This window comes from Molossus molossus, unplaced genomic scaffold, assembly GCF_014108415.1.
Source record: "Molossus molossus isolate mMolMol1 unplaced genomic scaffold, mMolMol1.p scaffold_m16_p_7, whole genome shotgun sequence".
NCBI classification, from domain to species: Eukaryota; Metazoa; Chordata; class Mammalia; order Chiroptera; family Molossidae; genus Molossus; species Molossus molossus.
The window spans coordinates 17,723,031-17,737,114 of record NW_023425401.1 but is presented as its reverse complement, the minus strand read 5'-3'; the positions used below and the strand labels follow the sequence as shown (position 1 = coordinate 17,737,114).

The following is a 14,084-nucleotide window of genomic DNA, read 5'->3' as shown; positions in this document are numbered from 1 at the left end:
TGTGATAGAGCCACATTGACTGGCTGCCTCCCTCATGACCCGACCTGGGCCAGGGACTTACCGCAACCAAGGCACGTGCCCTTGACAGGAATCAAACCCGTGACTTCCTGGTCCGCAGGCCGACGCCCCAACCACTGAGACAAACGGGCCAGGGCTCGACCTCCGGAGATTTTATCTCCAGAGATTTGTATGGTTACTAGCCTATAGCAGGTGCCAAATGTCTTTGTTGAATCCTGTGTATCTCCCAAGTACATTTGAATAGAATAAGAAATTGTAACAGCCTCATTTATTTTTCTACATCTTAAGTAACTAGCCCAGCGAAGGTGCTCAGTATGCTTTTCGAACACAGAAAGTACGAGTAATGACAGATGTTGACTGTCGAGTAAGAGAAAACTTTGGGACTCACCCACATCACTGTCACTACACACCAACCTACCATTGTCTCCTCTCTTCCTTTCTCCCCTCCCCTCAGCATTGCTAAAGTCGGGTCAGGCTAGGTGGACAGTCCTAATATTCCCGGGGTAATTTTTTTTAATACTTGTGAGACAGCTGGTAAGAGTGAAGGGTATATATGATACGTTTTCGTGGAAGCAAATAAACATAATTCACAGTGCACAGAAATGAAGGCTGTGATCTTAATCTCAGCATGAAGAAGAACTCAACATAAAACTTCACAAAAGGTTTATAGTTAGAAACGCTTTTTTACCTATAGGAGCAAAATTGGTTTCAAAGTACTTTGTTACCATTAACTTACTGTGTTATCAAATTTGTTTGAAGCTAAATTAGAAAAAGTCACAAGCATAATAAGAAGAGAAAGTTCAGGTTTTTGGATAATTCACACACCAATTAAGTAAACGCTAGTCTTCAACAGTAATTATCTGAGGTATAATTTATTTCTGAAAGCAGGTCTGAATTTATTCATAATGAATTAATTATGTAGTTAGCCTAATTAGACTTCCTCTGGTGTAATGCTTGTAAAAAGCATGGTCCTGTTCTTTCTCAGGTTGACTTGTGTATTTGTGTGATTCTCCATGGTGCGAACTTTTTCATTCAAAAGTAGTGTGAAAATAGGTCAGTAGGAATTAATATGACCTTTGCTCTCACTTCCTCCTTTTGTAGTATTCAGAAATGGCCAGTTATCCTCAGCTCCTTTTTAGCTGTTCAGTACAATAGTCTCTTTTCTTTTCTGGGATTACTTATAAGGACAGGAATTTGAAACAGAGATGGGCATAAAAGAGAATAACTTAAAACGACTACTTTAAGAAATTAATGTATTATGTTTTCTAGTATATGACCCTTCTTTGCTTTAAGTTTGAAGACATGTTAACTCTTTCAGAACACGCACCAAGGTGTGATTTTATTAATTGCTGACACAGAGCTCAAAAATGTTTTCTAAGTAGGTGTTTGGGAGAAAATAGAAAAGAAAAAAAAAAAAAACTAAGTTATTAGAGTGTTCAAATCGCTGAATAACTTAACATTGACACCTTTCAGTCTTTTTGTTTCGATTTGAACAGTTCCTTAGACCAACATGGCTTTAACTCAGAAACAGCAAAGAGTCGTACATTATTTTTCTTGATGACAAATGGGTGAGTTTTCTTCTATTAGAAAACGATCTTAAATTGGCAAACATAACAAAATATAAAAACTAGAAATCAAGAGGGAAGGTTGAAAAATATAAGCGGTGCTCACCTATAAAAGTTGAAAGCATTTCAGACGGTTTCCAGGCCCCCGTTCCATGTCACGGTGGATTTGCGCCATCATTCACGCTGGGCGGGAAGGCCAGTCCTCACTGCCCGCGAAAGCGTGCGTGGCTGTGTGTCCGGTGGTGATAAAAATCTGTTGCTGTCTCCAAAACCTAGGGGAAGGGTGCACTGAGTTGTGAGGGTCTGTGACGATGCTACTTCATGACAACTATTTCGCGCTTTAGAGAACTAGGTCAAGACCACGTTTGTTGCTGGTTATGGTTTCTGTGGGAAAGGCCTGTGCTGCAGTGATTCCCCCATTACTGACCTGATACCTGAACGCGAGGCGTGTTTCACACCAGCAGAGCACACTGGGCTTCAGCTGGCGGGTGTGGAGAACGGGTTCCTGAGCAGCATTTCTTCCAAGCCTAAATCCAATCCGATGTCCAGAAACACGCCATAGGCTCCGGACGCCGGTCCGACTGTCTAAGTGTATGACAGCGGGTGGGGAGACCGGCCGCCGAAGCGCTGAGGGAACGTGGGCTGAATGCCCACCGAGAGGGAAAGGGGGAGGTAGGCCTCCCCACCCCTGGAATTCATCCATTCCTTCCCAGCCATGTAGTGGGCCAACACCGGTAGGAAAAGATGTCTTTAGTTGGTACTCTTAAGTTAAGAAGTGGGATGTGAAATGATATGTGTAGCCTGACTCCCTACTTACGAAAAAGAGAGCATAGATACATCCCTATTAGTTTTATTTTTTTGCTTATATATGTTCCTGTTTATTACAGTGATTAGTAAATGGACACTTTACAATTTTAATTTTTTAATAGTTTGTTATTAGATCAGTTGGATGAAAAGTGGCAAGGTTTTGCACCGTTGATTGGCATAGAAACCCAAGGCAGTCACTTTTATCTCTCCCAGCAAATCAGAGCTGGGAAGAAGGAAGCACGCTCTTAAGGAGCAGGTGGATCTGTTGATGCCTTGTGAATGTCCTCCACGGCTGGAAAAATGTCTCCCTAAATGCATGGCTGTTTCTTGCTCTCTAGACTCTTTGCGCTCTCCTGGAATGCTTGTTGACTCCGGAAAATGTACCTTCCGACAGCCCAAAAGAAGTCTATGAGGTCTATTTTGTCTTCGCCTGTATCTGGGCCTTCGGAGGCACTCTGCTACAAGATCAGGTGTGGTTACAACTAGTTTACGGAACTGTGTTGTGCGGGAGGGGTTGTTACAAACATTGTGTGACCCCTATGCTTGTGTCTGTGACGTAAATCTATCCTACTTGCCTGCTCGCTCCTAAGCCTGGACATTGCCCAGGGAAGTCCATCCAGGCTGACTCTCCTGACCTGGCAGACCAAGTCCAGAGCCTTCCACCACATAACCCCCAGAGCGCAGGGCTCCGTGTCTCCCCCTTCCTCTGGAGCAGTGCCAACAGCATGCGGGAGACAGAGCTCTTCATTCCCCCCCCCCCCAAATTTGCTCCTCCTCTTTGCTCTTTTCCTAAGTGATGCTCCACTCTCCTCCCAGCCGCTCCAGTTTAAAACCTGGGAGACATTACTCTTCCTCATGCCCGTGTCTGATGGTCACAGATCCTGTGTCAGTTACAACGTAGCTGTCCAGTCTGTCCCCTCCTCTCCAGCCCTGTGGCCTTCACTCAAGAGTGTAACATATTTAGGTTGTCCTGGGCTGTCACATGTCTTAGCTTGGGCTGCTAGGACAAAATGCCATACACTAGGTAAGTTAAAAACCAGACATTTATTCTTAGCTCTGGAGGCTGGAAGTCCAAGGTCAGGGTGCCAGCATATCCGAGTCTGGTGAGGACCCTCTTCCTGGCCTGTAGACAGCTGCTGTTTCTCTGTGTCCTCACACGGCAGAGAGACAAAGATAAAAAGCCTTCTGGTATCTCTTCTTATAAAGGCACTAATTTCACCATGAGGGCCCCACCCTCATGACCTCATTTAACCTAATTACCTCCCAAAGGCCCCACCTCCAAATACCATGACACTGGGGATTAGGGCTTCTACATAAGAATTTTGGAGGGATGCAATTCAATCCACAACTCATAATAACCTTCAAATTGTTTCTGTTTCCACTCTCTCCTCCCTCTAATCAGCCTCACACACGATTCCCAGGGTAATGGTCAACCCCAGGCCAGTTCCTTTCCATTGGTCTTCCCTTCAGCCTAAAGTGAGGCTGTCGTTCCTACACAGCTTTTCCAGCATAAACCCACGTGTAACTTCTGCTTTCTTTTGGGCAAATACTTGAGACAAGAACTTGCACACACACACATGCTGCTTAGAACAGCTACAGTGCAAAGTAGGAGTTTTGCAATGTTAGAAATTTGCCCACCTAATCTCCATCCACCATGCACCTCTCTCTACAGATTTTCTTGTATCATTTTCACAATAATCCTTCAAGGTATCCTCATTGTGCAGATAGAATGAAGCCCAGGGAAGTAACTTGACCAAGGTTGCACTGGTAGGAGATGACAGCATCAGGACTCCCACCCGGGCACTTTTCCAGATGCCGCACCTTCCAGGGCACCTCAGGATCTCTCGTGGTCATTGCGCTTTGACAGGTGCCCCCGAATCTCTGCGTTAAAAATAGATGGCACGCATCTTCCAGACTTCCCCAGAGGTTTCCAGAAGTAAACAGGGAATTTAAGTTGGAAGGCCTCACAGCCCGGAGTGACCCATATATTTCTGTTGGTTTATTCCCTGGAAATCCTAAAATACGTGGTTGCTGTCACCTGTGGACCAGTTCTGCTTCTTGTCACTTGGGTTACGTAAATCATATCTATAAATAAATTTGATAATCACTTGGCCTCCTAGGTTTTGTTTTGACCCTCTCAGAAGCTACATTTCCTTCTGTGATCTCCCAAGTCCTTTTTGAAGAATAACAGCTGTTGGCTTTGAGTGAAAGGCAAGAATTGGTGTTGTATGATTTCACATGGTTTTTCTCAAAAGCACAGTTTACCACAGGTTTGGGCTTCCTTTCCATGGAGACCACTGGTAGAATTCCCCCCTCTCCCCAGTGCCCCCATGGGTTCTTATCACTGTTTTCCACAAGGTTTCTCCCTTTCCAGGACTGGAAAACCAGGGGCAGTTGCATGAGTAGAATGTTGACAGCTGAGACCTTTGTACTCCTGACCCTACACCTCACCTTCCTCCCAGATGGTCCCCCCTTTTTTTTTTTTCCTCACCCGAGGACATTTTTGCATTTTTTGTTCAGACAGAGCGGGAGGGAGAGAGAGGAAGAGAGAGAGAGAGAAACATCGATGTGAAAGGTACACATCGAGTGGTTGCCACCCGCACGACCAACCAGGGCCGGGGACAAACTACAACCGAGGTATTTGCCCTTAGCGGGAACCGAACCCGGGTCTCTCTGTACCGCAGGCCGACGCTCCAACCGCTGAGCCAAACCGGCCAGGGTGGTCCCCCTTTTTTTTTAATCCTCACCCGAGGACATTTTTGCATTTATCTTGAGGTAGAGCGGGAGGGAGAGAGGAAGGAGGAGAGAGAGAAACATCGACGTGAGAGACACATCAAGTGGTTGCCACCCACATGTCCCCAACCCGGGCTGGGTCGGGGCCAGGGACAAACTGCAACGGAGGTATGTGCCCCTAGCGGGAGCCAAACCCAGGACTCTCTGCTCCGTGGACCGACGCTCTAACCACTGAGCTACCAGCCAGGGCAGATGGTCCTCTTTTTATCTTCCCAGTTTCCAAGCATGGCAGCCTTTAAGCTAGAAGCTGGGCATCACAATGGTCACCTTTCTCTCCCAGACACTTTCTCCCTTATTAATAGTTGTTGTCATCATCACTATCTTTTTCAAAAAGGGTGTAACTATGAACCATTCTAAAGAGAGGCTATGAATTTAGAAGCATGAATGAAGCAGACACAAGAACTATTCTTAGGACAGCCATTCATTAGTTCAACAAATTGGAGTGCCTTCTCTCTCTAAGGAATGTGCTTAGAGCTTTCAATAAGCTATCTCATTGACACTTAAAAAACATACCTATTGGTATAGGTACAACTATCCCCTTTCTTCATTTAAAAGTAATTTTAATATTACTTAAATTTAATGTAATCTATAATTAAATAATCATTGTGGGGGTATATATATGGCTTTACTATTGAAAGTATCACAGATGTCCTCTTCCCTCCAACATTGACCACCCCCACCTTCCCCACACTATTGTCTGTATCCGTGGGTTATGCGTAGATACAAATACGTTCTTTGGTTCATTCCTTCCTGCCCCACAACCCCTTCCCTCTGAGGTTTGACAGACTCCCTGCTTCCATGTCTCTGGATCTGTTTTGTTCGTCAGTTTATTTTGTTCATTTGATCCCACATATAAGTGAGATCATGGGATACTTGTCTTTCTCTGACTGGTTAATGTTGCTTAGCAGAAAAGAACTTAAACATAGATAAGTTAGCATGCTTGAGGACACGCAGCTACCTAATGTCTGAGCCAGGTTCAAACTGCAACCGACCGACTCAGAACCTGTGTTCCTAACCCAGGTCATTGCAGACAACTTCCAAATAGGTCTTCGGCCAGCTCTCCCTGGGCTCCCAAGAACTGCCATCGTCCTTTCTCACTCGGCTTCTGAAGTAGCCTTGCCACTGGTCTCTCTGCCCTGTGCTTGCCCCATCGTTATCCACTCAGCAGCCAGAGCGATTTTTTTTAATGTAAATTGAATGATGTGATACACTCTAGAATTAACACTTTAATGGGTTTCTATTGCTCCCCCCCCCCTTTTTTTACATTTTCAATTATAGTTTACTTTTCATATTATTTTATATTGGTTTCAGGTATAGGGCATAGTGCTTAGACAATCATATATCATGTTTTTTATTTTTGGTACAGACACCCAAGAGTTTAACAGGTGTTTTCTCTTGTTACATGGCAAATAACTGGCATGGGCGAGAGGCAGAGGTCCACACCAGTGTGACTTCTAGGCACTAAAGACCACATTGTCCACATGACGGCCCAGACCGCTGCCTCCGGCCATCCTGTGTGTCTCTACTGATGGCGTGATCAGCCCAGTACAGAAAGTTTCAGAATTTCTCTGGAGAGAACGGGAGCTGAGGTCTTAGGTACACCCGAAACCGCTGAATGCAGGGGACACGCTCACAAACGCGCTCTGCCGGCTCACCCTACGTCCAGGCCCCTGCAGGTACCGGGGGAGTTAGTTGCTGGTACACAGTTGCCATTTCCCCTCTTCTAGTTCCCAAGCCCTAACCCGGCAGCCAAGGGCTCGAACCGACCCTCCTGTGCAAACAAGACCTTTGAGCAAGGGGGCCTGTGTCCTGCCACTGTCCTTCCCTCCGGAGTCAGGAGTGCGTCACCGTGGCGTTGACAGCCAGACCAGCCGTACCCCGGGACAGAACCAAGTCGATGCCGTTCTTCACCCTCCAGCCCTCATGGTCGGGGCTCCCACACATAGAATTTCAAAGGTCAACAAAGTTTTAGTAATGATTTGAAGGGATGGAACAGGGTTACTAACTGTTCACTTTCCTAAATAAGTGCATTTATAAAATATGACCATTTATTATCACCCTAACTTTATAAAGGAAAGGGTTATTTGAACACCAAAATTCCAAAATTGCTCTAAATGCAAATAAAGGACAGTATTTAAATCAAATAATGTTACCAATTTTATAGAAAAGAGTATGGTTCAGATTGACAAACCTCAGAGGAGGGGTGGGGCGGTGGATGAGATAAACCAAGGAACTTACATGCACGTGCGCGTAACCAAGGGACATAGACGATGCGTGGTGGGGGGCGGGATAGGGAGGAGGGTGTCTGCGAGGAAAAAGCAGAAACATTTGTAACAAAAACAAATTGATATAAAAAATATTCATCTGTTCTAATTTTCTCACTTACCATCAATTGATCTGACTACTTAATCACCTCTAAAGAAATCAGCAGCAGTGTTTGTTTGATCCCCTGTCGTATGGTAGCCGTGTGGCATTCCTATAGCAGCTCCTTGCTCGGCTGAATGACCGGGGGGGTATTCAAGGTTCACCTAACCTCACTTTGCTTTCTAAATTAATAATTATTCAGAAAATGTGTATCTGATGGATATATGGTCATTGGAGCTTTCCCCCTTTCTGACTGTATCAGTCCTTGTAACTCACATGTAGTTATTTCTTTTCTTTGGGTCGGTTGCTCAATCCCATTTGCACTGTGAGTCTGTACCCTGCAGACACGTGTGTGTAGCAGGGTTTGGGGGGCTCCGTGTGTGCAGAATTACCTGTAAGTCCGCAACAAGGATTTCTCTGTTCTCCTTAGCCTTCTGGTTATCAAGCTGAATTCAGTCGGTGGTGGCATAAAGATATGAGCGCAGTGAAGTTTCCCTCTCAGGGGACAATCTTTGATTATTACCTGGACCACAGTACCAAGAAATTTCTGCCTTGGACCGAGAAAATCCCCAGATTCACTCTGGATCCAGAGGTACCTCTGCAGGTAGGTGTGTGGGGCGCAGTCATTCCAAGCCACACTGTGCTGGTGTGAGCCCCTCTTGTTCTGCAGCAGTGTTCTCGCCCAGCCTGGTGGGTAAGTTACTGCTGGTGTGGTCGGTGTGTACCTACTTGCTGAGGGCAAAGGGTCCCCGCTATAGGAACAGTCAGTGAAATGGCTGTTATATCCCCCCTACCTCTTTTTCAACTTATTTCTGTGGTAGCAGCGTTCTTTATATTTTCCTAGAAACTTTGTGAGTTTTATTGAAAACTGGAGGTATATTTCTATAGTTCAGGGGATTCTTACTTCTGACCTTATAATAAATTTTTCAGACAACACTTTTATATATAACTTCTTTCCTTTAACGCCCCCAACCAAGCCATAAAACGAATCTTTAATCTCCGCAACTCCTGTTTCAAATTCACACCACAGCAGACAAACCTAAATGAAACTTTCTCTCTCTGTTTTTTTTTTCCTTTATTGATTTTAGAGAGAGAGAAAGGGAAAGGGAGGGAGAGAGAGAAACATCGATGAGCGAGAACATCAATAGGCTGCCTCCTGCCTGCCCCCTGATGGGGATTCAGCCCACAACCTGGGCATGTGCCCTGACCGGGAATTGAACCGGCAACCTCTTGGTGCATGGGTCGATGCTCAACCACTGAGCCACATGGGCCAGACTGTCTCTCTTTTTTATTGTTCCTCTTCTTAAATGGTTCTTCTACATTTCTCTTATGTCCAGTTATTCGTTAGCCGTGTTCTAACTCGGCCTCAGTCGATTTTCCTTTCTATTACATTTTTTCCCTCAAGATCATGTCATTCTGGTTCATTTCGGAGCCGCTTATCGCGGAGTGCTGGTGGGACAGACAGGTGACTTGTAGGCACAACTAGGAGGCAGCTGCTGTCGGACGAGGAAAACCAGTGCATTCGTCTCCCGGAGCTGTTGGCACAAAGCACCACAAACCAGGCGGCTTACACAACAAACTGTCCCCTGGCTCTGGAGGCTTGAAGTTCAACGTCAAGGTGCCAGCAGACTTGTTCCTCCCGAGGGCTGGAGGGGAGAACCTGCCCGTGCCTCTCCAGCTTCGGGGGCTTGCTGGCCGCCCTGGTGTCCCCTGGCTTGTGGCGGCACACCTCGGTCTCCACGTGGCACTGTCCCTGTGTGTGTGTCTCCATGTAAGAACACCGTGTCATGCTGGATTAGGAGCTGTCTACTGGTGGTAGCGGGCTAGGGCTGCCGTAACAGAAAACCACCGCCTTGGGGCTCACACGGCGCAAATTAGATCACAGTTCTGGAAGCTAGACATCCAAGATTGCGGTGTCGGCAGGTCTGGCTTCTCCTGACCGCTCCGTCCTTGGTTGGCCTCTCGCTGTGTCCCCACGTGGCCTCCCTGGACACGTCTCCAAGCGTGTGCGGATCCTCCTCTTCCCAGAACACCAGTCGGGCGGATTCGGGCCCACCCACAGAGCCTCGTTTGAACTGAATCACCTGTTAATGACCCTGTTTCTCAATACAGTCACATTCCGAGGCACTGGGGGTCAGGACTCCACCAGAAGAACTCTGAGAAAATACGATTCGACCCGGAACACCTAACCGTGAGGATGTTTATTTCACAAACAAGAAATTCAGAGGTGGGACAGCTCCAAGGCTGATTAATCTGATTTGATGATGTCACCAAGAAGCAGATCTTCCTAGCTATCTGCTCAGAGGTTTCATTTTAAGACTGGATCTCTGCCTGGTCTCCAAATGGCTCCAGTTCCCCAGCAGTTACCTTCAGACGGGAAGGAGACTTTCTCGTATCTTTTTATTAAGAGTGAGGAAACCTTCCTCGGAAGCCCCAGAGCAGACCGCCTCCTGCATCGAATTTCCATAAATCTTTGCCAGCCCTCAGCCAGTCTCAGACCAAGGGAATGGGGCCACCATGACTGGCTTTGACCAATCACACCCTATGGAATGGGGTTGAGCTTCCCCTGAAGGCCACGCAGTGGGGCCTGGAGATAGCGCACAGCGAGGCTTGGATGGGAAGGAAGAGGTGGAGAAGCGGATGTCGGGAGGCGACAGCAGTGTCTACTCTGTGTGCTATATATAGATGTTGAAATGTCTGTGTGTGTTCAGCCTACCTAGACTTCATCTATTTAGCACCGTCACATAGCCGGTCGAAAGCCGAGGATTGGTAATAAACCAAAGACCAAAAACTGGTATCCCAAGGTCATTGTACCTGATCAGTGATACCTTTTGTTGAGCAAGGAACCTAGAAGGACTTTGTAGTCTTACTTCACACACAGTTGCACCAAATGTGGTTATTGGATTAACAGCCTCTAAACATATTGAAAGAGCACCATACCGAGTCACGGATGATAGCCAATACTAATATAACATTATTTTATTTATTGTTTATTACTTTATGTCAGGCCCTTTTCTAATTGCTTTACATGGATTAACTTAATCCTTACAAGGACTTTCTGAGGCATGGACTCTTGCTTCTCTTTCTACATAGAGAAAAAGAGGTACCGAGAGATTAGGTAGTGTGTCCGCAGTCTGTGCTCTGAAGTCGTTCTGTGTGATCAGTAGGACGGGGCTCCGGCTCGAGACAGACTCGGGCTTGAATCCACCACTTACAGTTCACTGTGCCCTTGGCCACATCATCAGTGTTCTCCAAGCTGTACTTTCATCATCTCTGAAAAGAAACGATAAAACTCTCCTCGAAGATTTGTTATGAGTATGATACAATGTCATGCGTATGAAGTGCTTAGTGTAGTCCCTGTCACGTGCTCAGCTCTCAGTAAATGTTCATGATTGGCATTAATGTGCAAGAAAAGAGCTAACAGCATATGATGACAATGAACAGCAAGAAAGCAAAAAAAAAATTATAAAATGCAACTCATAAAAAAGGTTGTCTGCCCTGGCCGGTTTGGCTCAGCGGTTGGAGCATCGGCCAAAGGACCAGAGAGTCCCGGGTTCAGTTCCCACTAGGGGCACGTACCAAAAAAAAAAAAAAAAAAAGTTGTGTAGGACTCTTTAATGTAGCAGTCAGAAAAAGACAAATACCATATGATTTCACTTATATGAGGAATCTTATGAACAAAATAAACAATAGAAACAGACTCACAGATACAGAGAACAGACTGACAGCTGTCAGAGGGGATGTAGGTTTGGGGGCTGGGGGAAATAGTTGAAGGGATTAAGAAAGAAAAAAAAAACAGACACAGCAGTATTGGTGATGCCAGAGGGAAGGGGGTGGGAGGAGGAGGGAGTGGGCCAAGTGGGGATAAATGGTGGAGGAAAGAGACTTGACTTTGGGTGGTGAGCACATGAAGCAGTGTGCAGATGATGTGTCATTGAGTCGTACACTTGACCTGTATGGTTTTAGTAACCAATGTCACCCCAATCAATGCAATTTTAAAAAAGAGAGAGATAAAATGTAGCACAGAACAGTGGGTACCTTTCAGTAAGGGCCTGAGAGTATCACTGAATGAAAACAACATCCTAGAGTAAATGGTCATGGTTCTGAACATGACCTGCGGGATCTGTGAAGTACTCAGTTGTGCTCACTCAGTACATGCTAACCACATAGGGAGAACTTTCTCCGTTACGGGATTTGTGGTTTTCTTGTGAACAGTGTGAATCCTGCACGTAGTTTTTTACCCCCTTTTTAATTTGGCCAACAAGAAATGCAAGAAATTGTCAGCTGCCTTTTAATCACTCTGTAAGATTCTGTTCCCTGCATGTCCACATCTGCTGCCCCTTTCCCTGGTCTGATCTGTTAGTCTGTGTTCCCTGAGTCTGATATTTATGATGGTATTCTTTATTTTACTACCTTCTTGTAAGCCACCTCTAATTCTTTGTGAAACAACGTAGCGACTAAATAAATAGCCCACTTTCAAAGCAGAAACATTATTATGCATCTTTTTTATCCTCTCCCAAGGACATTTTTTCAATTTTTGTTCAGACAGAGTAGGAGGGAGAGAGAGGAAGAGAGAGAGAGAGAGAAACATCGACATGAAAAGGACAGATCAAGTGGCTGCCACCTGCACGACCAACCAGGGCTGGGGACAAACTGCAACTGCGGTACGTGCCCTTAGCAGAAAACAAACCCGCGTCTCTCTGGACCGCAGGCCGATGCTCTTACCGCTAAGCCAAACTGGCCAGGGTTGTTATGCATTTTTTAACAGAACAATGTGTAATAAGTTTCAAATATGCTTTGGATTTGTCAATATTCCACTTAGAGCCACTGTTTCCCCCAAAGCATCTCCCCCCACACTGAACTCCTTTGGTGTGGACCGTGCCGGATCATTATGCCACTTAATCTTACTGGCCAAAGCTTTGCTACCAATTTCCTTTGTGTATGGTTTTACTTTTCAGATGTTTTCTCATCAACTAAAGGGTGGTGGATGGTCTGTTAAACGTTTACTGTATTCTCTTGTATGCCTGACACGAGGCTGGGCAGAGTGTAGGTATTCCACAGTTGGGAGCCTTGGGTGCTAGTACTTACATCACAAATGTAGGTCAGTGGCTTACACCGTGGCTCGTCAATGGCATGTCCCCACGGCTGTCTCAAGCAGTGATGTCTGAACGTGGACAATTCAAAACAGAAAATTCTCTCCTACTGGTGTCTACTTGAACTCAGAATGCACTGGGTCTCAAGTCGAAAGTGACTCTGCCAGTGGAGATTTAAAATTCTGGAATGTGTCTCTCTGACCTTTCTCCCATTCTGTCTTTTCCCTCCAGAGAGTCCTGGTTCACACATCAGAGACAACACGTCTTAGGTATTTCATCGAGTTGTTGCTTGAGAAAGGACAGCCGCTGATGCTCGTAGGAAATGCTGGAGTGGGGAAAACAGTCCTTGTAGGGGACGTGCTGGCCGGTCTCTCTGAGGACTACATGGTGTCCCGCGTGCCTTTCAACTACCACACCACGTCCGCAGCTCTGCAGGGTAAGTGTCCTCTGGCGTGCATTCCAGGGGCAAGAGGTCGCAGGCAGTCAGGCTGGGACACGCAACCCAGAGAGGTGATGCGTTCTCTGTGCTTTAGGCATTTTCTCAGGCCTCAGATGAATTTGTACTTGTCACCATTCCGGGTAAATATACTTGGTTCATACTTCGTGATTTTGGCTTTTTCTATCACTCATAGATTTATTTGGATTATTTTTCTTCAGAACAGCCAGAGTTTACATCAGTTGTGTTCTTTGCTTTGCCTCTAAACTGCTGGGTTTTCTTTAGTCGGTCTCATGGGGCCTGAGCATGCTGAGGAGGGTATATACTCCAGGAAGAGTGCTCTGGTTACCTTCGCTTTTTATTTTTTTCTTTATTAACTTTAGAGAGAGAGGAGGGAGAGGGAGAGAGAGAGAGAGAAACATCGATGAGAGAGGACATCGATTGTCCACCTCCTGCATACCCTGCACTGGGCATTTGGTCCACAACCTGCGCATGTGCCCTGACTGGGAATTGAACCAGTGACCTCTTGGTGGAACCGCTGAGCCACGCTGGCCGGGCTCTGGTTACTTTTCCTTTTTTTTTTATCCTTACCCGAGGCCATTTATTCCATTTTTTGTTCAGATAAAGTGGGAGGGAGAGCGAGGAAGAGAGGAGAGAGAGAGACATCAACGTGAAGGAAACACATCGAGTGGTTGCCACCCACACGACCCAACCAGGGCTGGGGACAAACTGCAGCTGAGGTTCATGCCCTTAGCGGGAACTGAACCCGGGTCTCTCTGGACCGCAGGTCAAAGGTCTAACCACTGAGCAACTGGCCCGGGCTCTGGTTACTTTTTCAAGTAAGGAATTGATTTAGGAGAAATGCATTCAGACTGTGTTAATGAAATGACAAGCCATGAGCTGTTAAGTCTTAGGAGAACTAGAAGAAGAATTTTGAACTATTGAATTTAATATTGATATTAATATTTAATATTAATTTTATATTGAATAAATGTATCAATATAATCA

The 14,084-nt window shown here is 45.8% G+C and overlaps 1 protein-coding gene across 1 annotated transcript in view; it reads left to right on the top strand.

The window, feature by feature from the left end:
* DNAH11 (dynein axonemal heavy chain 11) overlaps nucleotides 1-14,084 on the top strand; it is a 293,033-nt gene that overhangs the window by 135,624 nt on the left and 143,325 nt on the right. Inside the window, 3 exon segments of the mRNA XM_036246718.1 lie at nucleotides 2,729-2,860; nucleotides 7,978-8,155; nucleotides 12,876-13,076. Of these exon segments, the coding sequence (XP_036102611.1) occupies nucleotides 2,729-2,860; nucleotides 7,978-8,155; nucleotides 12,876-13,076 (511 nt within the window).